This window comes from Zonotrichia albicollis, chromosome Z (assembly GCF_047830755.1).
Source record: "Zonotrichia albicollis isolate bZonAlb1 chromosome Z, bZonAlb1.hap1, whole genome shotgun sequence".
Taxonomy (NCBI): domain Eukaryota; kingdom Metazoa; phylum Chordata; class Aves; order Passeriformes; family Passerellidae; genus Zonotrichia; species Zonotrichia albicollis.
This window is the reverse complement of record NC_133860.1, coordinates 15,675,335-15,701,425: the sequence shown is the minus strand read 5'-3', so window position 1 is coordinate 15,701,425 and position 26,091 is coordinate 15,675,335. Positions and strand designations below refer to the sequence as shown.

The following is a 26,091-nucleotide window of genomic DNA, read 5'->3' as shown; positions in this document are numbered from 1 at the left end:
AATGTCATCCCCCAGAGCAGCTAGGCATGCATGACTGACATTTAATCAGTTTCTCTGGTTTCTCAGAACTGGGGAGGAGTTAATCTTCCATTGTTAAAAGCAGCACTACATTCACAACACACATTCATCCAGCATGTCCACACAGCTGAACAATTATATAAAAGACTGCCTTTGAAGAAAAACTATCTGGACTCACTTCCAACTTCCCAGCATCACAGAGAAATCCTGCCAGCCAATCCTGGTGTTTAAACCTTCTGTGGGGGTAAAATGGGGGATGGTTGATTTTAAAAATCAAGCTCAAATCAACCACATCTATATAGAGAGAGACTCGGGCTAACAGATGATAGGGCAAAAGTGGCTGCAGGTCATGACCTAAGGCCAGGAAGCCTAACTGTTCCATAATTCCCACAAAGACAGACAGCTCTCCTTAGAGGACTGCAAACCACTAATCAGTGCAAACTGATACACTGGACAGAAACTCCTTTTGGATTACGGATTTTGAATTGTGTTTTCTTCTAGAGTGTGCTCTGTATCTTGAAACCCTACCATAAATAGAGATGCTCCCTTTCTTTACCAACTTACAGACATGTTTTTCCATCCTCAGGCAGGCTACATGCAGACAAATTTACCTGGATGGATGACTCACTAGGTCAGGGGGATGAGTTACACAGGCAATGGCAACACTTTCTGGTATGAGTCAGGAAGGATAAAAAGCTTTACCGTATGGTCTGTAAGAGGAGGCAGCACAATCAGCTTCTCCATGGTGTTCATTACCACCCTCCAGAGCTCTTTCAGCACCCGTTTCAACACTGTCTTTTCACACACAGTTGCAAACAGTGTCAGGCTGCAGGGAGAGAGCAAGAACTGAGTAAGTTCAAAGAGCACAATACCCAATGAAAAAGGAGCTGCATATGGAAGATTCAGTGCCCTATCCAAAGCAGTGTCTCGTAACAATTGCTTTAAGGGTAAAAAAATACTCCCTTTTCTAAAGCATAGAATGTGTGCTCACTGTTGGAGTTCTAGCACTAAAAACACTAAAACCACAAAATGGATGATTGACATTTCTAATCTCAATAATTTCTGTTTCTTGTCCTGGGGATTACAGAAGGTGTCACTTGGTGATAGGCAGAATAATACATATAATAATAATTGGAATAGTACATATGATCCAAATAAGAGCAGTTACCATTGAAGAGGATCCCTTCAAGAAGACATATTTGGTTTATAGAGTATACAGAAAAAAATTACAAATATAGAATGATAGGTTTTAAGCTTCAAGGGGTTACTATAATGATTTTTGATGAATGCCTAAATTAACACTTCCCAGAGTGTTGTGCAGAAATTCCTGCATACCTTCTGAAAGCTGCTACAGTTTGCTAAATCTTTCACCTCCAAAACCACCCCAAAATATTTCTTAGACAACTCCATATTTTGTCATGACTGCATTCACCAATCACCTGCCATGTGTTTATCTGCTCTAACACAAGGAGCTTTATTTCCCTAGGTTTTCTTCCTTTATTGTTGTACAGGCTATAAAAAAGGCCAAAAGTGCTAGAATCTTCTTTGAAACATCTGCTGAACTTCAGCATTTACTGATCACACTGTGAACAGGAACTCTGTGGCCAGTACCACTAAAACAGCTGATTCCTCTCCACCGTGTAACATCTTCTCCCAACTTCCCTTCTTCCCACAGCTGGTTAGACAGTAAATGAACAAAACAAACAGGGACAGGACTGGTATGGGTGGGATGCAGGAGGCACTAAAAAGATACTCTCCTTCTGTAAAGAAGGGAAGAAAATAATCCAAGCGTGGATTATCATAATAAAAGTTACTTGCTCCACAGCTGGATGGCAAGCCTGTAGCAAACTACATTCCCAATGGTACAAAAGGAATATGGATTTTCGGGGTTCATGAAGGCAGGCATGGAAAATGATCAAATGAGAAGGCTCCTAGATGTAATGACAGCTGCAGAGAGTCACTTAGAACACAGTGACCCAAAAAAGACAGGATAATCAACACTAAGAGCAACCAAACCCCTTATGTTTTAAACTTGTAAAGCTTCATATCTCTTGCAGCATTTATTATTTATTATGAAAATTGCTGGTCATCCCTTACTAAATGAAGAACTGATGTGCATCAGCATTAAGCTTAGCTTGTACAAAGATAAAAAACTGTTTCTCTTTGCAGTTCAAAGACTTGGCTTGAACATTTAACTGTCCTTGTCCAGCTGAATCATGCTGCATGGCGCTAATGCAACAGTTAATTAAAGCAATGGATCCACCATTGGATGATGTTCATGTCCCATCATTCAGAAGCTTATTTGCTAGTCAGAACAGCAGCAGGTATGACTAGAATACACGTCTGACAGGACTGTGATATGAGTAGAATATATATCAAGTACATAAGCACTGTTTGCAATATGCTTGTTAATTGGCTACAATAAAATCTCTGTAGGAAAAAACCCACAGCTAGAAAATTTAGAATTTCAGTCTTTTTCACTACTTGATCAGCAGTGTGTTTTGCTGATTGCTATAATTGCCAGAGGCAGAAAGAATAACTGGAGTGTGCTTTGGGTCATAACTGGATTGAACGGAGGCTGAAGAGCCCATCCATGGCTTGTGAGAAGCAGATATGGGAAGAAAAGCTATTGATTCTTCTTGAAAATTTGGAGACTGGAAATCTCAGTGACAATCCAAGAAAATGGAGCTATTTTCCCCTCTGTCTCGTTCCAATCCAATGAACTGTATGTGTAACATATATTTGAACACTCCCTTACTTTCCATCCAGGAAGTCCATCAGTGGCCTCAGGACATTATCTGCATCTTGTGCAACTGTGTTTCTGGCATTAGCAGCAGAATTTGCTGTCCCTTTCACTTGACAGAGGATATCAGACATTTGCTTGACACATTCATCAATCCGTGTCTGAAAACTGCACAGATAGAAGAGAGGCAAAAACAATTATTAGTGGCAGAAATACAAGGTAAAAAATTTCAAGTTCACTCAGTCTCACACTTTTCTTTCACAAGACTTGCTGCTCTTTTCCTTACTGTATTTGTTACCAAGGGGCATGATCTCCAGTTCCTTATGCCCACCACCCACGCACAGCTGACCACCTCTAAACAGGAGACACAAGTATATTTGAGAGAAGTTTGTTCATTCATCTTGCAGCAAGAAATGATCCTTTTCTGACCTCAAGAAACACTGTTATCCCTAGTTCAAAGCACCCTGCTGCACCCTTTGCTTTCTCCACCACAGAGACTGGAATATCACATGGAGCAATGACAATGCATGCCCTGCTCTGAGCACCCAGGAGTCCATCAGCAGAAATCCAGTTATGACCCATCATAGCTTAAGTCCTTAAAATAACAGAGAGAGCCTGAAGGCAGGCACCAGCTCAAACCAGTCCACTGCCATACAGCCCATGCCAAATGTCAAATTGGGATGTGGGGCCCAGCTGTGCAAAGTGCAGTCTCCCTGTAACGAAGTGACACACAAGGCATTAAACCACAATTACTTTTCCACCTCTTACTGCTAAGAGGAGATTCAAGATTAAATAATGCAATGATTAAAAATTATGAATAGATCAGCAGAGCTGACAACTAATCAATTCAGCAAATAAAGGAAAATGCTTTGACATTTAAGAGAACAGTTACTAACAACAGGCACTACAAGTGACATTTAGCTACCCATTAATGGCACAGAAGTTTGAAGCCAGGAAGAGAAGCCAGTGTTAGGAGCTAGGGTAAAGATTTAAGAGGAGGTACAAAAGTTTGGAAGCCAGCTTTACATCTGCATAAATGACCTGAACTTCTATGTGCAAGCCACCAGGACAGCTATGGGTTGGGTGTGAGTGTCCCATGGCTCTCACCTTCCTTCTCCACCTGGTCACCTTTCCTGCTCTGCTACCTCTAGCCTCGTGGTCCTTCTTGCTCAATTCTAGCTTGCCTCTCCCTGGAAAAACTCCAGAGCTGTCTCCCATGTGCTCTCTTTCTAGCAGAAAGAGTCCTGCAGCATTCAGTTGTGGCTGCAATGTCAGCTTAACCAGAGACCTAAGCCACATCAAATAAAAGAGCATAAAAAAATTCATGTGCCATTAACGGTTCCTGCTCTGTCACAGGCCAATCCCACCCCACAGTTCTCCCACTGCCTCATCAACTGCAGGACCTTGCTTCAAGATGCTTTAAACTCCCCAGGTCAAGGATGGAAAATAACAATGGCCTCATGGATAAAATGTGCTATGAGTGAAAATGATTGCCAATTTTATGAAAAATAACAGATCAGTTACTGTGGCAACAGGTTCACCTGAAAGTGAAGCTTGTGTAAATGTACAGCTTAACAGGAGCCCTTGGCAGCAGCAAGCTAAAAAAACAACTTCACCTATGCTGTTAGACAGGGCTTGCTGCTCCCTAATTCCTCCAGGAATTCCTTCCTTCACTCCTACAGCCTCCAAGAACAAACAGGAGCTAGCCTTGCATGAAGGATAAACCCTTCCAAGACTTATCTCCTCTCAAAGTAGAAAATGCTTCTGTGTCCAGACAAAATCCTCTCTCAGCACAAGGGTAGTGAGGCTCTCTGGACATGTGCTGCCTTCTCATCAAACACAGCTAATCTCACACAGAGGAAGAAGAGTTAAGATCTGCAGGGTCAGGTGTGCACAGAGATGAACGAGTAACTGTTTACAGACTCTGCACAAAATATTGCAGATATCTGCCTTATCTCCTAGGTTTCTATCCTTTAGGAGATCATGCTTGTATAGTGAACTGCAGCTCTACTTTTCACTCTCTAAGACTGTTAAAGAATAAATTAAGCACCTGAGACATCTGACTGGCTGCATCTCTGGCTGACTCATCTCTCTAAAACACTCTCCAATATGTACACTGATACTGGATAATCTCTTTAAATCACATTATCATATGTCAAGATTGCCCCCAAATTGTTTTGTAGCAATGGCACCATGGACACAATATTCAGATTAAAAGTATTCACCTGCCTAATCATTATTTCTCAGTCACTCTGTGCCTAATTATGAACTTTGCTGATTCCATTCAGTTACAGTTTGAGTCTTTCCATTTCTTGCTGTAGCATTCATTACTGGCCATGGGAACTGCTCACTTATCTCCCTGCTTGGCTTTGTGTGGTGAAATTCAAACAGTTTTTGACAAATCCCACTATGATTTTTTAGCCATAAGAATTGCAAACCTGTTGACCCCAGGAGGCCAAGTTGGTACAATTTTATCTGCCTAGCCCATGTTCAAGCTACACTACAGTTCATGCCTGCATTAATCCTGTTATGCAGCACAACATGAAATGAATGGGGTTTGTAATGGGAAGTGGTTGTTTTCAAAGATCAGTCAGTAGTTCTGTATTTTAGATTTCACTTAAGTGACATGCTCTGTAGTTCACTACAAAAGTCTTATAATGTTGAGCTCATTTTATCCTCAGGTAAATGAAAACATGATTTGCAATAAAGCTTAATTCTCACCAATTTCTCTGGCAATGCTTAAGACAGCTCTCTGAAACACTAGATAACATTTGTAGAAGCTTTAGAACAGGCCAATCTCAGATTCTAAACCTGTTTCCTTCTTATTCCATTATTCATTTAACAATCAGAAATCAGTCAGCTGTTTCATACATTTAGAGCAGAATGTTTAAACAAGAATACTGCTCCATAAACACTAAGCTGGAAACTGCTTTTTGAGCAGTAAAGGAGCAGGAAATTCTGTTACTGACAAGAACTACTTACTGAAAAAAAAAATCACTTTGTGTAATTCAAATACATTTCACAGTTGAGAGATCTCTGTGCTACATTTCCAAGCAGAGAAATACAGGAAGAGAAATACTTCAAAAATGTTTCTCACTTCTATAGATAGTCTCTGTATATTAAAGGCCATAAATTTAGGAAAGAAAAGAAAAATACAATGCAGTTCACAGGAGTTTCTTTTCTTTCGCAACCTGACTAAATGAGATTAGATAAAAGAAAGGAATGCTTCAAAGACAAGGACTTTGTAGTACTGACCTGTTACCAAACACTGCACTGAGCTCATCCAAAACATTGTTCAGCTTCACCTGGAGCTCTTTGAGATGGTCACTTGCTTCTGCATCCAACTGTGGATGAAAAAAAAAGCATTTAAGTTTGAACACAGAGGGCAGTCCGCTGTCCTCTGCAGTGCTTCTCTTCCCTGTTGAGGCTACACTTAATAAGCAGGTGAACTATCCCCACTGGACTCTGCCAGGTAGGATGCTCTCCTCCACTGCGTGTTGCTGCTGCTACAGAAGCTGTGAAACAGTCAGCAGATATTTGCCTAAAAAGCAGCAAGTAATTTCCCCAGGCTCCTATAACCCTTCAATATCGTTCCTGATGTTTGTGAAGTTGAGGAAGAAAGGGAATGTGAACTCCTTGTGGCCCAGAGTGTATGTAGGGCTGAGAATCCATCAAGTACTGTGCTTTGCCCTGGGCTCACAGGTCATGTCACCTCTCTGAGTCTAGAAGGACACAAGGCTTTGCAGACTGGTTGTTACCACTTGTGCATTTCTCCATGTATAATCTTGAAAGAAGCTATTTCACCTTCCTTCCTGCCATCAAGTATTTTAACTGAAGATTGACTCAGTCACTGCTTTCAGAAGGTTGGACCCCAGCTGTTTTGAAAATCTGGCCACGATATCATGGCAGAAGCTGTTGTGCACTTTTGTTGATCATTTTTGGAAACTAAAATCTCAGCTACTGGTATTGAGCAAACATAGCTCTACCTGCAAATGGAACCAGACAGCTTTTTGTACACAAGTGTTCAGAGGAAAACAAAAAACAAGTTCCCCAAGCACTACATGAATGCTGTTGACACCTTGGCAGGTTCTGTAAGGAAGTTCTTCCTCCATTCTTATCAGTGCAAAGCCACCTGTTTTTAAATTGAACATGATTTGCAGAGTCTTGTATTCCAGCTCCCCTCCAGCCATCACCCCTCCAGCCTCAAACAAGCCACTTCTGAGCAACATACCTGTGTGTACACTTAGCAACACAGGATGAATGCTTTGGCATCATTTGCTCATAAAAAGTAACTTGTAAAACAGATTTGCCTGTGTATGCAGGCAAGCAAGACATTTGTAAAACAAAAAGCTTCCTCCTAGGTAGAGCATCTCTTTAGGAATGTAATGAGCCAGGTACCAGTACCGTGGTTAAAAATCAGTTTAGACTTTTATGGTATATCCATCTATACAGGATTTGAACGCGACAGGAGTTCCCACCTCTAAAATCAGTGCTGAAGCCCTCTTCATATTGCTTCAGCATCTGTCAGAGAAAGCCGAGCCTTAGGGGATTTGGAATCTGATCTGCTCATTTTCCTGTTGTAAACTGGCATGGAAAATTGACTCTATTATGCATTTGAACCTGTGCTAATGAAACTTCTGGATCAGAATTTTAAAAGTAATTAAAGTAAGAACCAACAATCAAGCAAACGATGATTACTTAGGCGTTGTAACTTTAGGCATTGCTGCCTCTGATTATTTTTCCTTTATTAAATTTCTTTTCCTATCATCTTTGCAACACTCTTGCTCTGTGACGGCAGAAGGAAGCTAATGTCATGACAATCAGCATTCATTCTAGCCAAGCTTGTAGGTAACAAAATAAAAACAGCATTTGGTGGTGGTGGTTTCTCTTGCCCTTACATTAATCCTTCCCTCCTACTGCGTAAAGGCACAGTGAGTCACAAGCTGCCTGATTTGCTCTACTATTAATGGCACTGAATTGCCCTCTGATTTCAGCCATTTCTGACAGATTTGAGGTAGGACCAGTTCATGATTCATCAAAACATTTCAATTAACTGCTTTTCCAGTCACAGGAAAAAAAATCCAGAAGAATTTGGCACAAGACAATTATTCTTCACTATTCACTTCTACTTCTTTATAAGTTATCAGATGCAGAGCCTAGATGATGTTTGAGGTCAGGATTAACAACTTGTTGCCCTGGTTCGTGAACTGCACAGTGCATGATTTATTTTACTGTGAGGTGGCCTGGAGAGCTCCCTGGCTACCTCGAAGCTTTCCCCTCATTGTTATATTTCACTGCAAACTGATCATTCTCATAGCAAATGCACTGTTGTCCCAGTACTGCAAGAAGAGACAGCTGACACAACGCTTTGCCATGGGGAGCTCCATTATCTGTGGTAAAGAACTCTCACTGCTCCAGAACACGAGCTCACACACAGCTCTCTGGGTACAACTGGCAAGACAACTGCCCACATCTAACCTTGAGGCGCTCAGCCTCATCCTCAGGAAGCCAAACCTGGGCAGTAAGCATTCTGGTTCAGCATCCACAAAGTTCCCTGTCATGCTAGAAAAGCTGTTGTTTTGTCAGCAACTGCTTCTAGGGAGCAAGGACTCCACATAACGCATTACTGATGGTTAATGCTTAGGCACTGGCCTGCTTTGGCACAAAAGCAAAGTCTGGGGAATTATCTGAGTGTGATATAAGTTCATTAGGAAGGTGCTGGTAGGTGTGTACTGCTGTTTCCCACACATAAATCACATGTCAGTTACTGAGTACTGCAGCATGCGGTATTAACTGCAAACCTGGCCAATGTGGTGAAGCACTGATAAGAGTGCTTAAATGAACCCACAACGGTGCTGCTGTTGCTGCTCAGTCAATGAATTTTAAGCATATCAGCTATCACTGATAGCAGGAAATGTACTTGGACTGCATGATAAATCTGGCTGGTATAGCAGAAAACAGGATTAGGCAGCTGGGTCACTGCCACATGTCACATCCACATCCATTTCTCTCAGAAGGCTTATGATCTCCATTCTGTGGGTATATGAGAGATAACTCAGAGGAAGAATGAAAAGTTCTCTGTGCAAAACATGGGCCAGTAGCCACACTGAGGTAGCTTCTGATCTCTGAGGAAATGTTTCAATTCCAGTAGAAATAATGTCTGGCATACCTACAGTTCTGTGTCTGAGGCTAAATGTGTGATGCTGAAAACTGAGGTGCAAAGAGGGAAAAGCTAATCCCATATTAAACTTCAGGGAAGAAATCAAGTCTCCATTAATGTGCTGAAAATATTTGGGACTTGGCTTTTGACAGAATCTGGGCCTCAAAGTCTCATCTGAACCCATTTAGAGCTGGAATCTCAAGTCCTCTGCTCATCTGAATGGTGGCTTTTATACCAAAGCACTATCAAGTTGAATTTAGGATGATCTTCTCATCCTTTCCTCATGCATGAAAAAGAATCCCTGAGCCTGAGAATTTGCAGTGATGGGCTTCCAAATTTTCCAGGAGATGGAATTAGTTCTTCTTTGGTTTCCACATACACTGGTGAAGTGCGAGTGGCCAGAACTGGATGGTTTCTCTGTAAGTGGTGTAGGTGGAGAGACATGACTCTTGCCTCCTAGAAAGCTAAAGATGTTAATCAATTCCTGTCTATAAAAGGCAGAGACCTTATGAAATCATCAGGTCTGATCTGGCATATCAGCAGCTGAAGAATTATGCCCTGCTAACATATTTTAGCTTTAGCAAGTTATGGAGTTCATCTGCCTCCAGTTTGAAGCTGCTGATTTTTGGTCTGCCTCCCTCCACCAGCCCCTGGGAGCTCAGCAGCTCCAACTCCCCTTTAAGGACATGCACTGAATTTTCAGGCATCTCCCCACTTTCCTACAGGATTCAAGAGTAAAAAACATGGAGCACTGAATCCAAACAATAGCTGCCAACTTCTCAAACACTAGGGCAGCCTTAGCTATGGCATGCGGGATGCTAAAGAGGAGCAAACACTAGATATCACAAATCCTTTGAGCATATTTCTATGTAAGTCTTGGATGTTTCTAAGCTGTCCCGCAATTTGTTATTCAGGTGGTGAACTCAGGATTTAAAATGTGGGCTCACCCTTGCGAAGCATTAAGAGGAGAGTTTCCTGAAGCTTTAATTGTGAAGATTAGTTTTAAGCCAAAGGCATGAAAATTGTATGATGACAATATGCTGCTGCTCAGCAGCTAATTGCTTGGGTTCCTTAGGCAGTGCTTGTCTCTGATACTCAGCTCACATGCTTCCCTTGCAGAAAAAAGGGGTAGAAATGTTTTAAACTAGTCTTTCACACTACATCTAGACTCCAGCAGTGTGCAATGCAGTACAGCACCTTTTAATTTCACTGCCATGAGTTCATTACTCATGAAAAGCTAAGCAAAATTATGGACTGCAGGCTGAAGTCTGATGGAAAACCACAGATGTGGGTAGAAAATGCAAGTCACATTAGGTTTTATTAGGTAAAGTATGAATAATTAAATAAATGGGGCCAAGTTCAGGCAAACACTACCACTGAATGTGTGTAGCCCATCCCAGCAGAGACCTAAATTATAATCTCTGCTCTGCTGCTGTATTGGAGATGGTTCAGAGAAATAAAAGGTTTCAAAAGATATCCAGGACTCACCCCCCAGTTTCACACTTTTCATTATGCTTTTAATGCTATCTGCCACTTCATAAACACTGCCTTTCCAACACATGCCTTTGGGATGTCTGAGAATGCTCCTGAGTCATGATGAAACAGTTTTGATCCCATGAGATCAATACAGTTCAGAAGGAAGAGAAAAGCATTTATCCTAATTCCTAAAATTTATTTAAAGTATTTTTCTCTGTGTATGCATATGTGTTTACTCTATAAATATTTGCCTCGACCAAGGGAATCCCTCCAAAGAGAGTTTCCTAAAGCTCTGCTGCTGTCCTTACTGCTTCTGAGGAGTAATGTTCACAGACCACATGATGCTGACATTAAACTCCGAGATGCTTGGCAATTTTCACCCTGTTTTCAGTACTACAGTTTAGAAAAGACTAAGAAAAGTGAGGGAAAAGGTACCATAACTCAATGAGGGCAGCAGGTGGAGGAGAGTGTAAAGAAAGGCACTATATCCAGGGCCCAATCCCAATAAATAGTATTGGGCAAGCACTTGTGTTCCATGTTATGCCACTACAGTGCAGGGTGACCACAGGTGAGCCTTCATTTCCATCACTGCCAAAGGGAATAAGTGACCTGAATTTCCCTAGGGGCGTGTTCTGGACCCACTAGCAAAGAACACCACATAGCAGCAGTATTTCAGAGCTTTCCAGAACTGTGCAGTGCTACAGCTACAGCTGCAGATAGAGATGAATCTGGGAACCAGAAGCAGATGAAGCCACAAGCACACAGTAACTGAAACCAGTCTGAAGGTCTGGCTGCACACATGGCACAAGTAACACACCTGCCACAGGAACAACAGAATATTTGGTACCTGGCTTTCAAGAACACCTTTGAGAACATAAGAAGTTGAACAGCTGAACACCAGGGCACACCACTATGGTAGTTTCTTACTCTCCCAAGGAAGTTTTTTTGCACAGAGCAGCCAGGATAATGTTTACTTTTGTGCAAGCTACTGTGTCATGGACAGATGACCACAGAATAAATCTGCCACAGAAATTAAGAACTGTCCTTCCTGAAGGAGGACAGAACCCACAGATGCATTTCCAGTCAGTTCTATCGTCAAAACTGTTGTCTCACCTATTGTTACCCAATTGTCAGGTTCAATCTGCAGCCAACAGACTATGCAAACTAGGACAAGACCTTGTTTACTCTAGCAAAACAGAGAACCTGGCAGGTTTTGAGTCAAGAAGCAATGTACTACACAGTCACCAAGCGGGAAACCCCCGGGGGCAGCAGATAGTGCAGGCACCTAATACAACACAATTTATTTCTGGTGATCAGTGGCAGCCCTATGAAGTGCAATAAGCACCATTTGAAAAGAAAATAAAAAAAAAAAAAACAAAAACCCAAAAAAACCCCCAGCTTCTTAGTGTGTTTGCCACATTTCTTCCTGTTTTACTCTTCACTGTCTGGGTTTCTCTCCCCTTCCAGTCTTTTGATTCCACAGTGAGTTCATTACACCTTTTTTACCTTACTTACACCTCCAGTGGAAGGTTTTAAAGGGTAGAATGCAGGGATGAGATTTAGTCTAGGGACAATAGCCAATAACCTCAAGAAACACCTTTTTACTCTCTTTATTTAATACAGTATCAAGGGATATTTTCAATTTTAAAAATAGGGAAACCCTACTTAATGGCTACCACTACGGAAAATAGTAGCAAACTGATTCCTTAAGGGAAATTATATGCACAGGCATTAAACTTTTATAGGCCACTTTGCAAACATTTCATCACAAGTTTATTCTTTTCCAAAAATGAGTATTTAGCTACTGCTGCTATTACAGCAGGAAGCATATTATGCTAGTTCTTGATGTGGGACTCAGAAATTAGGATTATTGAGGTGACATGTGAAAGAATGACAGCAGTTTTCCTTGCCTCATGGGGTAAATCTATTTGTTGAGATTTTTGCCACTTCACAGAATTCTGCCACTGAGCACAAGCAAGATTTAGAAAAGCAATACAGGCAAAAACTGAGCTGTCCATCAGCAAAGCTGACTTTTCTCTTGGCGTACAGGTCATAGCACAGATTCTATCACAACACAACCAAAGAAAATGCACTAGAAAATAATTTTTCCTAACATCAGCATCAGCAGGCTTTTCTTCATCTTCCTGAATCTTGAAAAGCAATGAAAAAAGAAGAGAAAAAAAATATACATATATTACAGCAGAACAAAAACAGTGACCTGGAGGAGTAAAATATTATTTCTGTAAAAATTACCATCTCATAACAACAGGACACATCTGAATATCCCTCAAAACATGAACAGAGAACTCATTTGCATGTCTGTAATGTATTACACACTGGACATTTCATGCTAAAGGCACTGTCCCACATTTATATGACATCTAAAATGATTCAATGCCCACAGTACAGAGACCTCCATCAGCCATGCCCATGTGATGGCCAATCTTTTCTTTCCTTTTCTATGCTATTCTGTACTCCAAAATGTTTGCTCCTGCATTTGATGACAGATTTTGTTGGGAAGCCTTCAGTCATGGCTGTCTCCCCACACTCACAGTGCCAGGTGTCCCAAGGCTCACCTCGTGACTGCAGTCTTCAAACAACCCAGCAACAACAGTGCAGGAGGAATGAGGATAACACCCAGACTCTGAGCTCTCTTACCTCTTTACCACCCATGGCTTCAAACATCTTCTCCAGCTGCACCCGCAGTTGTTGGATGTTGTTCATCAGGATGCAGGGCTGAAGGGACAAAAGCAGGTGACTGTTCAGGATGCCAACACTGTCACCAGTGGGAGACTTTGTGCCTCAACATCCTTTCCCAAGTACCACCAGATCTGAGAGTTACGTAGGAGACACTGCATGCAGAGATTTCAGCACTCACATGTATTTTAAAAAATAATTTTTAAAAAATCAATTTTTTTCCAGCTTGAAATGGTATGGTCAGTTCCCATTTTCAGAATACCCAGATGAAAAGATCTCTCTAATTACCAGACCTACAGAGCAATCGTGCCCACTTTTGGGTTTTTTTAGTCACACAGTGTGTGATTAAACTTCCACGCAGTGTGGAAGCTAATTTCGAGGGGACCTGACAGTCTCCATGCCCTGCATATCATCTTCAGGACCTGTTTTTATTTTAGGTCCAAGCCAGAATTCGAACTTCAAAAGCACCCAGATGATGATAAAAAACAACACTGCAAATATTTACACCATCACCATGGTCAGGTGCAGTGTGTGTCTGGTTTCATCAGGACAATTATATGATTCTTTGAGGGAAAAGGGAAGCTCAGCATAACTCACCAGTTTCTCCTTGGAACAGTAGGACTCAAAGCTCTTGGAGAGTATGTCAGCATACTGCATCAGCACTTTCCCAATAGTCTGTGAAGAAAAGACATGAGCACTGTTACTTGTCCTCTACCACTGCAGAAGAACTCCAGGAAGCAAAAAAAAAAAAAAAAATCATACTGTCTTACAGCCCATTAAGAAAAGATAACCATCTGGATGCTGAGGGTATTACCTTTGCAAATCTCCTATTGTAGTGGGCAACAATGACAGGGTCTGGGCACTCCAGCTTCTTAATGATCTCAAAGCTCTGGTTGAGCTGGGTGAACACATCCACCACTGAGCAAGAGAACAGAGCGTGCTCGGATGTTTGCTGGAACTAAAAGAGAAGCACAGAGAATCATTGTCAAGTGGAAAGATCTGAAATAAACCCACCCATGGGTGTTTCCATCATCTGCCACACTGAAGACACAGTAATTTTACCAAAACCTACATCTTCCTCAGAATTAGTCAAAAACTCTTAAGAAGACCTAGAGGAGATAAATAGCCTTTTTTGGTTGGATTATAAATTTACTGTCCTTCACTAACTATGATCGTGACAAGCACCAGGGAAATGTATGATGATGTTGAGATCCTTAATGCAATGCATGGTTTGCCTGCCAGTTAATGAGGAAAGAAGGAGAGAGTAAAGAGCTATTTTAATTTTTTTTTTAAATTTAGCTATTAAGCAGAATGTTGCATGAGTATCACAGACTACAGTGCCAACAGTCACTGAATAACAGGAAAGCTCTTCTCTGCATTGGCAATACTCAGCAAATTAAGAGTAAGATTGGTCTGTCAGTGGATTAAGGTCACATTCTCACTGCATGACTAAGTACATGCTAAGTGCCTCAATTTTCAATTTCAATTACTTCTCCCTAACAGAGAGAGCTGAGAGAGCACCAAACCACTGGCTGACAGATTAACAGCAGCAGAACAGACAGAAATGAATGATATGCACCTTGCTATTAAAAAGTTCTCTGTGACCTGTAAAGTGCTAAAATAAATGAGTTTCCCAGTTGTTTAGGTAGCAAAAAGGACCACATCCTCCATTTATAAGACAGCTGAATTTATAGTGTTTTATTTGGTTCTGTGCACTGTATGATGTAGCGCCAAGTAGTGACCTACATACCCCATCTTTTTTATCTCTCTCCAGAGCACCGTGCAGGAAATCTAAGGAAACATCTTCATTTTCATCCAGCCACTGCATCACAAACTGCTCAAACCACCTGCAGGGGAGCAAAGACAGCAAGTTACAGCAGGAAGAGGAGCACCCAACCCCAGCAAGCCTTGTGAAAGCTGTTGTCTGAATGCTGCTGCCCATGTGTGCAGTCCAAGTTCCTGAATATACTCGCACCTCTACACAAGTTAACAGGGCCTGTTACCATCACTTGAGCTGTTCTTGTCCTTCTTCCTGTCTTTTCTTGATACCTTCCCTTTTAACTTTGCTTCACCTCAAAGCACTTTGTCATGTTTTTCCCTTCCATCCACGTGCCAGAGAGCACAAGGAAGACCTCCAGACCACAGGCACCTGTCCTGCTGCTCACTTGGGTGTACCAAACAGGCAGTGTGAAAATAGGCAAGCTGAGAAGCAGCTTCAGTGATGGGATCTGACAGCTGGTCGCTCTGTCCTCGGCTCCAAGGGACACACAGAGTACAAAAGGATGTGTGTGTGTTTTTGTTGCCTGTGTTTAAGCAGTAACACAGCACTTACAGCCTTATTTATATGTCTGTCTAGAGGTTGTTGCATGCAAGTGCCAACACAGCACAGCTGAAGCAAATCTTCATTTCAAATATTACTAAACAGCATTCACAAACAAGAGAAAGAAGTGTCCACGTGTAATTCAGTCCAAACAAAAGATGATTATATGAGCTTTACAGAGTACAGCCTTCCCTACACAGGCAGCTGTGTTCATAGAGATTGTGCTAATTGTGGGCTGAGTTTGCAAAGAACATGAAAGCATGTGCCAGACATGAGAGGGAGATCAAGAGCAAATTCACAGGCAGAGCATACTAGATAGCCTTAAATAATCTCTACACTTTGAAATATAAAGCACATCAATGCTAATACTGGAAATTGGAACTGACACTGTTAAAATGCCAACAGCAACCTGTCTATGTAGACCTATTTATTATATACAGCAACAGTGGAACACTGTCACAGACAAATGGACTTCCTGTATTCTGGAAGAATTCCTTTTGAATGGCACTTCAGGCTCCTAAAAGTCAGCATATGTTGAAGTCTGCTGCAAGTTTCTCAAGCTTTCAACGTTTTCTTTTAAACTGCAATTGTGTATTTTAAACAGCTTAAGTCTTAGAAAGGAACTCAGGCACTTCACAAGGAAGCAACTATACATCTTCCACCTGTTTCACAGCTCCCAGGCTGTGAGCTGCTGACTGCTTCACATGTCACAGGTCAACGTGCAAGGAGGATTACTTGCTTGTGCCAAAAGCCACAGTTTTCACTCTGAGAAGGAGAGCAACTTCCTGATTATCATTCATCCTTAGTTATTGCACCACATTCACAAGAAAGAGCCATTTGCTGTTGAGAACACTGCCCATTTTTATGGATAGCGTATGTTGCTACACAAAATCAAGTGCCTCGGTATACCTAACTGTCTTGCCAAATTGTCTAAGCAAAGGTGGCAGAGAAAACTACTGTTGGGTGGGTAGGAGTGGTGTATTTGTTCCCCCTCTAATTAAAGGAATCATTACCTTCAGGAAGATGTTTATTATGAATGTTGAATGAAACACTTAGATCAGGAAATTCTGTAAGTACATCTGCAAAACCGGCCTCAATTTTGTCCTCTGGCTGACACAAAATCCTAAGAGATGCAAATAATTTACAAATACTTCCAGTCTATGTCTACATTCAGGACCAAACTATGCTTTGAGCTGTAACACAGACCTAGAACTATCTTTGGCCAAATACCTCTTTTACTATCAGCTTGGGCTGCTGAGCAAGTCAGGGGACTCCGAAGACTGTGAAGGTAACATATCCAGAACAATATGCAAAATTACCTAGCACAGAAATGAATAAAAATAATCTGATTTCATGCAGAAATAGCTTTGAAATGTTGTTATATGGCAAATATCTTCTCCTTCAGAGGTTCACCTATTGGTCAGGAAGCAAACGCTGAAATGACTCACCCACCAGCACACACAGCAGTGGCTCACGGTGCTGCTTCAGAGACATTCTGTGCTCACAGGGGTCAGCACAGCCTGGCTCCAGATGGCACAGTCAAACACTCAAACAAGGTCTGCACAGAATACACTTCAGTCCTGCCTGCTGGGAAAGGCAGCAGCACTTCAGGACTAAATGTAAGTTCATCTTTCCTGGCTGCACAACAGTGAGGTAACACAGAAGGCCACCATTTCAGCTTGGCCATGAGCCTGGCTCCCTCATGGTCACACACTGCAGGTGAATTAATCTTGCTCATTTGCTGTGGGTATCTAAGGAACAATCCCTGTGCCTCAACAAAAATGGAGGCAAGAAGGCAGGTAGGGTTCCTATGAACAAAATAATAAATACTGTGTTTGGTGAAGAGAGCCAGAATAAGTGAACAGGATCTCAAAGGAAGGAATATCTTCCCCCACCAGAGAGGAGGCAGTCTCCAGCAGATCCACAATGCTACCTGCACACTAGGATCAGTATTTAAACAAAGCATGTATTTACACACCTAAAAAGCTGGGGTTTTTCAGGAAAACTTCACAGCTTTTAGCTGGCAGAGAGGAAATTTTGAAGATACACTCCTAGTTATATAGCTACGTCCATTTCAGAAAATGCTTCTGAGCTTCTGAAAATAAAGGGAGTATAAAAACTTCAATTTCAATACTTTGCACCCTGCACTTAGTTCATTCATATCTCAAGGCTACCAGGAACATGGTTTCTCAGAGTTTATAAACTGGAAAAGCGAATTTGTGGATGGCCTTTTGCCTTACAAGTAGATAGACAGCAATGCCTTGTAAAGGCTGATCTAGAACAGAGGCTGGATGGAGTTAAAGAATAAAGTAGGTATTTATTAAAAGGCCTCAATGGATACACCTTGGCCAGTGTAAGAACCCAGCCAGGCTACACCCAAGATGAACCCAAAATGGTCATAAAATGAAAGACCAGTCACAAGGTCTCTCACTTTTAGAAGTTCTGGTCCATTAGCATATTGGAGTTTATTGTCCAGTTATAGCTTTAGGTTATGAAGTCCCATGCTTCTTTTTTTTTTTTCTCTTCATTCTGCCATTGTTTGTGCTCTGGGGCCTGAGATTTGGATCATTTGTCCTTGGTCCCCAGCAAGAAAAGGAATTGTTTTGTCTCCATACTCTGTGAAGAGAGCTTACTCTCTCCTAATATGAACCTCAGATCTACACACTAAAGCAGTACAGAATCTGAAAATATAAAAGCTAAAACCTGAGGCATCAACAGCCTAACCATTGTCTGGAGAGCAGCAATTTCGTTTCACCTAAGGAGTATACCAGCGTGCAAACCTGACGTGTGGACTCCTTTGTTTAACGAAGTTCTGTGGCTAAAAATACTTGTGATGAAGCAAATCAAAGGACAATTCATATCAGGGAAATACTTTGTGAGAGGTGAAGGTTACAGTTGAGATAAACATCACCTATGTCTGACAATGTGGCTATTGTACTGAAACAGGAGGGTGAAGTAACAAAGCCAGTGGCTGCAAATGCACATGAGCACTGAAGCTCTACCACAAAGGCCAGCAGAGCAGAACAGGCTGCAGAACAAAACCGAGCATCATTATCCTGATTACACAGGAGAAAAAGAGAGATTAAGAATATCTGATGGCTTGCATGAGACTGCCCTGACTCAGAGGCACAGCAAAGAGAAAGGGGCTTCTGAGACTGCCACTCTAGCACCCTGCTCAGTGAGCAGCCTATGTCTCTTGCTGACCTGATTTCTTAATCAGGCCCACAGCCCACACTGAGCAATTATGCCCAACTGCCTCAAGTCTGATTAGCATGCAGCTAGCACCAGGCTTGAGGGACTGCATGCACAACAGCATGGCAAGAGAATTCTAAGTGCCAAACTGGAAACACAGTCCAGGAATAATGTGTTTGTTAAGAGGGGTAAAGTGCTGCATTTAGACAGCACAGAACAGTCATGTACAGGGTGGGAACAGCAGTGTGGTGGGGCACAATGCTGAGGGTGCCTGCAGATCTGAGGGTGCCTGCAGAGCAGCCAGTGGCCCACTGGGAGCACCACTAGCCAGCAATATCTCTCAATAAAAGAAAATAAAAAAGGTTGCTTTCAACACAGCACATGACACATGAAAGCAACAGCACTGCCTGCAAGGCAATGCATGGCAAGGTCTAGATGAAACATCAATATTTAAGGCCAACTGTTACGTTCAGACACAAATTGTCCTGAAAGGGTGAGTATACCCCACTTAGAAGGAAAGCTAGGAACAAACAAGAACCAGCAGAAGACCATAAAGAAGCATGAGAAAAGCATTTTGCTACTGTAAAGCAGAACAATCTATTCTCTATGTGCAGCCTATATATAGGCTATAACAAGCTCAAACTGAAGCAAGAAAGATTTGGAGGGGGTGAAAAGGACAGTGTATGTTAAATCCTTAAACCCAGTGAAGGAGTAACAGTGAAACACAGCATAAAAGGAATTGTGAAGCAAACATCACTGAAAGCTTCTGAAAACCAGATAAAGCACTTCTAAGACCCAGGATGCAAGCTGTTGCTTGAGGCAGGGGTGGGACTCTAGCTACACCATTTTCCCCAAGTTGTTCAGACAACCTTCTGGTCTCATACACCTTCTCACAACATTTTGGTCTCATACAACTTCTCCAGGTCTGAAATCTATTGTTGCTCTTTTAAAGTTAGAAGCTGCAAACAACTGCTTAGAGCTCAAGAGCAACAGCTTATCTGAAGCTTCCAACTAAGCCACCCAGTCTTACTAAGAAAAATATTATCTTTACTTACAAATCCTGTTGTGTGTGTGTGTACATATGACATCCATGTACAGTATATATTCATAAAGCATATCTGTAGGCACACATCTTCTATTCAAGAACTGCCCACACTGCAGGCACAGAGTAGCTTGAAGTCTGTCCATGCCATTGCTGAGCTTTGGAAATGTTGGGAGATATTGCGCAATAACGGATTGAGCTGGGTGAGGGGCAGTGGCACAGAACACCACAGGGGAAAAACATGCACACAAACACAGAAAACTGAGAGGTAAGAAATGATGTATCTTGAAGCCGCAGGAGATCCAAATGGCCACCCTACCAGCCAAAGTAACAAAAGGAAATAGATAGTGGGGATTTACTAGAGGAGACTTAAAACACTCACGCTGGATATTCAGGCACTTTTCCCTTGAAGGCAGGCAGATCACGAACGTATTCATTGTACAGCCACTTCACTTTGAAGTGTAAATTCATATAGTCTGCACTTTTACACAGTCTGTGTTTCTCATGCTCTGTAAGGAAGGGGAAAAAAAGCAGTTAGGTCTGAATTCACCACTGTAACCACACCAGGCATGGGAAGGACTCACAAAGCAGGTCTGCAGAATGCAAGAGTGTTGAGGATGAAGCACCTATAGAGCCACAAAATCTTCACAACACAGGGTTTTTGCAGCAGGCAGGAGTTCTTGGAGGTTGGGACTATTGGGGCTCTAGAGATTTTTCTGTATCTCTAATTAATACTTCCATTTGTTGAACATTTTTTGTTGTCAAAGCAATAAAAACAGAGCAATGTCTCATGGCCTTTTCATTTAACATATCACAGTTGAGACTCCATCTTTGCAGGGGAAAAATCAAGGCGAGCAAATCTGTTCATTCTTGGATATAAACAAAGGCAATAGCAGCATGTTACATTACATTCCCAATGAGACAACAGTAGAAAGCACCAAGAGTTTGACAGTGTGACTCAAACAAGATCAAATGAGCTACACAGGAACTGCAGCCTTCCCTGCTCCCACTTGGAAAAATTAATATTTCTCTTCCACAAAGCAGGGTCTGCTGCTGAGCTTCTTCCTCCTGCCAGGTTTCCTTATGTTTTTGTACCCAGGAAATGCTGGGAAAATGCAGTTTCTCCCTGTATAATGCCTATACCTCCACAACACAACTCTTCCCACACACCTACACCACTAAAGCACTGGCCCTACGTTTCTGCAGAGATCATCTCCACAGACCACCGCTCCCCTTCCTTATCAGGAGAAATGTAGGGTCCACGTCTTCACTCTCAAGGCTCTTCACAGCCTACGTCCACACTACCATCTTTCAGTAATTGACTCCCACCTCTGATCAGCCCACAATTATGTATTTAAAATACTTGCTAAATTCTCCCAAAAGCAGCTCAATGCTTTCTCCCAAGCTACCTCTCATGTGCTTACACAGGCAGATCCTTCTACTTGCACTGCTTTTCTTCCAAATCTTCCTTGAAGAGATTAAAATTAATTCCTTTTTTATGATATGAGGACTCAGCAGCTGACTTTTGCCTGCACTGTGACCCTGCATCATCAGGTGATCAATTCTGCACTGCCGCTCCCCTGTGCCTCCTGTTTGCATCCATCTCTTTCTTCTGCCAAGTTTCACAGCAGGAATACATTTTGTGCCAAGCTTCTTTGTTCACTCTAGCACCACAGCAAGCTGCTAGTTCATGACTACAATGTGAGATATTACACTAAAACATACATGATTTTGGCTTAGCCTCAGGTTTTTACCCCAGTATTTTACTTTAGACTCTTCTTTTGACCTTTAACGTGGAAACCTCATCAATGATGTAACTTTCCAAGGGCATCACTGCTCACATGCAGACAGGTTTCAGCTATGTTAAAAAGACTGAGTATTTTTCTTAACTCTGAATGGCTTATTAACTGATAGGCATGCCTATCTTACAACATTATCTATTTTCAGGTAAATGTGAATTCTTGCAACTAATTCAAAACATTGAGAAACTTCCACATCTCTCGTGAACCATCATCAACATGACAAGAATAAAGTCCAAATCAAGTGTGAATTATCTAACTGAAGACACAAAATCCAGAGAAATGTTCATGCCAATATTTCTATAAACTTTTGTCAACTATCAAGCAGTTGAATGTTCCAGTGGTTTGTTTGCAAGCTTTTGTAGGAGCATAATACACATTTTCCCCTAGCTCACATGACAGACCCACACAGATACAATCTCAAAAAAAAAAAAAAAAAAAAAAGAAAAAGAATAAAAGAAAGAAAGAGAAACCTAGCTTTGTTTGGAAGAGATTAAAATGCCCAATATCTGAGATATAATCCTCAGGACTGATGGTTCAATGGACAAATTACATGTACAATGGTCCATTTCACTCCACAGGGAACTGTGTAAAGTCCATTCCTGTTTTACATTAATAACCTCATATCTTTCTTGAGCACTAAGAAAACAGGAGTATACTCAGCATCTGAACTGCTGACCCTCTGCTATACTTCGAGCAATGGTAGAAGAAGATGAGAACTCCCTCTGCAGAACTAAAACTGGAAACAAACAGAGCAATAACTGTGCCTGCTCTGCTCCCTGTGAGTGAGGAAACTGATGGACAATTATAACTTCATTAACTCGGATGTGTGCTGCTGCCAGCTGCTGCTCCCGCACGTGGAAAGTGCTGTTCCTGCTGAGGAAAGGTCTGACTTGGATGTAAAAAGGACTTAAATCAGATTTAGTTCCTCAAAATTAAACAATGCAATAAAAGCAAGCAATTCAAGCTTCTTCCTGTTTTCTAGGACATCTAAAACACTTCTAAGCTGCAGAAGAAGAAGATGCAAAGCAGTCACAGAAGCATAAACCAAAGTACAGCTACTAGGACTACCTGGCCATCTAGGCACTAAAGGAGACACTTGACACTAAGAGATAAATCACAGGAAACTAAAAGAAAGGAGAGGTCTTACCACCATAGAAGAGAACTTTACGTATTCGAAAGAAAGGAGGGGCTTGTGACAGAGAGAAGACAAAAATGAACAGCTCAAACATTCTGGAGGACAAGGAAAGCCAACAAAGACCCAACCTCCCCCATCCCCAGCTTGCATCATCTCCCCTTCCCCTTTCAATGGACCTCACATAGTTTTGATCAGTTGCTTCCTTTGTAAGTGGAAATGTTTAAGACCACCTGAAGGTGACATCAAAACACATCAGTCAGAGGCACACATTGAAAACCCATTTTAGAAAAAGTGAAGATCCTGGCAGCCATCAGTCTTAGAACATTTCTGTTCTGCTCTAAAACCTGCTGGCTTTAAAAGAGCTTAGCAGCAGCAGCAGCAGAACAGGACACAGATACCATGCAGCAACTGCTGTGTTTTATCCTGAAAAGACCACAGAGTTCTGTAACTCTCCCAACACTTCCTTAGCAGATTTCAGCAAGAAACAGTCTTCTTCAGAGAAAAGCTTTTGGAGTAACCAAGGCCATATTATTAAGGCATTAATAGGGAACTCATGCCTAGCAGCACACTTTCTAGTATTATGTCCAGTTCTCCTTTTCAGGCAGAGAACAGGACTTCTACCTACACACTCCTCAATCACAGATTTCTTTTTTTCTTGATTGTTAGCCTATTTTTTGGGTATTTTTTATGGGTTAACATCCAGCAAATAATGCCAAATTTCTGTACAGAAACTCTAATAGGTATCAGGGCTGTTGAAGTGTCAACACTTCAGATAGCTGGCATCTGTGTGTGCCTCTGATCCCTTTCTCCTTATTAGAAGTGAGAAAGTGGCAGAATGATTTATTTCAATCCTGCCTGCCAAGTCTACTCAGTCTCTTTTCCTATCAGAGATGTTTCCAATTTGCAGCTCTCCTAATACTGATGTGTCCAAACTAAGATGAAATGTTGCTGTCAAGAATGACGTTGATTTTCTATCACTATCTTTTAAGGTGTTCTAGCAAAGAAGAGCAGAAGCCTCTTTGCTTGGGGGGTGTGTGATTTCTGGGTGCCAGAGGTTTCAGGGAGGTCAACAAGAAAACTACTAACTGCAGATAGTGCGCTAACAGAGAGAATATCCAGCTGCTTGAGCACTGGTCCGTGTCCCAGGGGTGGAGCCAACTGTACAGCTTGGAAAATCATCCTCAACCCTACAGTGACTCCAGGGTGATATAAGCCTGCCAAGCAAGTCTGGGACGTGTATCTAACCTGTTTTACTCTTGGGGAACAAGGCGCACTTCTTAAAGACCCAGCAAACAGGGAAATGCTGTGCATGGTGCCTTGAGTAGTCACTGCTTTGGGGGAGAGAGAAAACAAATGGGGTAGATCCTGGAGATTCTGCTGTGCCTCAGACACTGAGGCTCCTTTGGACAGCCAAAGGCAAAATATCCAGCAGTCAAGCACACTGCTGCCATGCCTACTGCTACCAGCTGCTGATTTATACAGAGAATAGGTGTTTCATTTTTGTGATTCAAAATTTTACATAATAGCAATCTGACGCCCCAGAAGGTGCCAAAAGGACACAGTGTCCAAAAGGACACTGCTGCAGCATCCACAGGCTGGCACGAACTCCGGGTCTGAATCCCTCCACATTCTAGGTATAAATTAGGATTTATACATTGTCCTGCACAGGCTGCATGGTGTATTATGGGGGTAAGCTCCAGCTACTGGAGAGCAGTGTGGGAGCATCAGGCTGGATGCAGGGAGGCAGGCAGGGAGGGAGGGAGCAGTTTCATGCAGCCAGGTTTGAACTCCTTCTCCTCCAGAGTCTCCTTACAGCACATGTCCTCCATTTCTACAGCAGCAGTATGGTCTTTCAAGTCTTCTTTGCAAGTCTGTTTATTGCAGGCATAAAAACTACAGAACTCTAGAGCTAATGTTACATACTACATCCAAAGTGCTAAAACTATGGGTAACAAATAAAAGTCTTTGTCTACTCACAGCTACAAGCTCCATCCAGGAGCATGAACTTACCACTTGGTGAGGTGAATGAGCTCATGTTATCCAGAACTTAGGAACAGAACATAAGGGAAAACACCATAAAGAAAATTAGGGGCAAGTACTATACTCTGTGCTCATGTGCCCATATCTCCAAAAAATAGATTATTAGCTTTTATTGCAGAGCTCCTGATCTGAGAGCAGACAAGAAATGTACCCAGGGATTATGCCACAAATTGGGAAAATGAATATGAAACTCTTGGTGCAGGTTAACTGGTAGAAAAACCAGCAGCTGAACCTGAGAAATGACAGAGCCAAGAGCTGAGGCTGGCAAATCTAATTATCATCCTACACATCATTTAATCAGTTTCCTTTAATCCCTTTTCCCCTAGTTTAAAAAAATGCAGCAAGCTAATGCAATCATCTGTATTTAAAATGTATGTAGTAAGGCCTGTAATTGAATTATTGTAGAGCTTGTTCTAAAGGTTATCTTCACAAGTTTCTGGAGAGCAGAGCAGTGTGAGGAATCACACTTGCCTCAAATAGAATTCTGCACCCTAAGCATTTCTTGAATATATATTTGGAAGAGACACATCCTAACACAGACTCTATCACTGTTCAACACTCCTGCAGAACTTGAACAGTTAGACTACAAATAAATTACCAAGCAGTTTTTAGATTTTTGTTCAAAATGCAAAATCCCTGTCCACCAGCTGCATTTGTATCTACTTCTGCCACCAAGAAATATTCTGAAGAGGGATGCTCTTTTCAACAAGCATTTACTATGCACTGACGAACTCACTGGTGATACCAATGCTTGTCTTAAGAAGCTCACAAGTGACCAGAAGGAGATGAGGAAAAGGTAAAATAAGCCCAGAGTCATCAGTGGGGACATGGTATGAGACATGAAAAGAGAAAACTTGGGAGACCAAGCTAATCTGGGCACTGGCAACCAAATAAAGAAAAAAAAAATTAATGTCCCCTTTGACAGTCATACAGCTGCACTTTGGATCCAACAGGGAAAGGGATTCTTATGAAGGTGAACAACAAGATCTGGAGACATGCAATTGCAATTCTCACTGCTGCAGACAAAGGAGGAAGATAGGGCACTTTTAACATGTATGAGAGGAAATTGCATTATAAATTCCCGAAGAAGAGCACACAGGAGTAGAAAGAACCATAGAGTGGCTTGGGTTGGAAGGGACTGTAAAGATAATGTCATTCCAACCCCCTATCACAGGCAGGGACAATTTCCACTAGATCAGGTTGCTCCAAGCCCCATGCAACCTGGCCTTGAACCCAGCCAGGAATGGGGCAAAACCAGCTTCTCTGGGCAACCTGTGCCAGTGCTTGACCACCCTCGCAGGGAAGAACTTCTTCCTAATACCTAATTTCAATCTATTCTCCTTCAGTTTGAAGCCATTCCCCCTTGTCCTGTCACTATACACTCTTGAAAAAAGCCCCTCTCTGTTGTTCTTGTAGGCTCCCTTCAGGTACCCCAGGTAGGTCATCACCCCAAAGGCTGAACAATT

The 26,091-nt window shown here is 41.9% G+C and overlaps 1 protein-coding gene across 7 annotated transcripts in view; it reads right to left on the bottom strand.

The window, feature by feature from the left end:
* The window catches only part of UNC13B (unc-13 homolog B), a 206,993-nt gene that overhangs the window by 21,279 nt on the left and 159,623 nt on the right, over nt 1-26,091 (bottom strand). For all 7 annotated transcript variants that reach the window (XM_074533532.1, XM_074533534.1, XM_074533533.1 and 4 more), the window contains 8 exons: nt 20,031-20,157; nt 14,845-14,941; nt 13,909-14,052; nt 13,692-13,769; nt 13,056-13,133; nt 6,017-6,105; nt 2,777-2,929; nt 721-844 (listed from right to left, as the gene is read on the bottom strand). In XM_074533532.1, the coding sequence (XP_074389633.1) occupies nt 721-844; nt 2,777-2,929; nt 6,017-6,105; nt 13,056-13,133; nt 13,692-13,769; nt 13,909-14,052; nt 14,845-14,941; nt 20,031-20,157 (890 nt within the window). The remainder of the gene's footprint in view (nt 1-720; nt 845-2,776; nt 2,930-6,016; nt 6,106-13,055; nt 13,134-13,691; nt 13,770-13,908; nt 14,053-14,844; nt 14,942-20,030; nt 20,158-26,091) is intronic.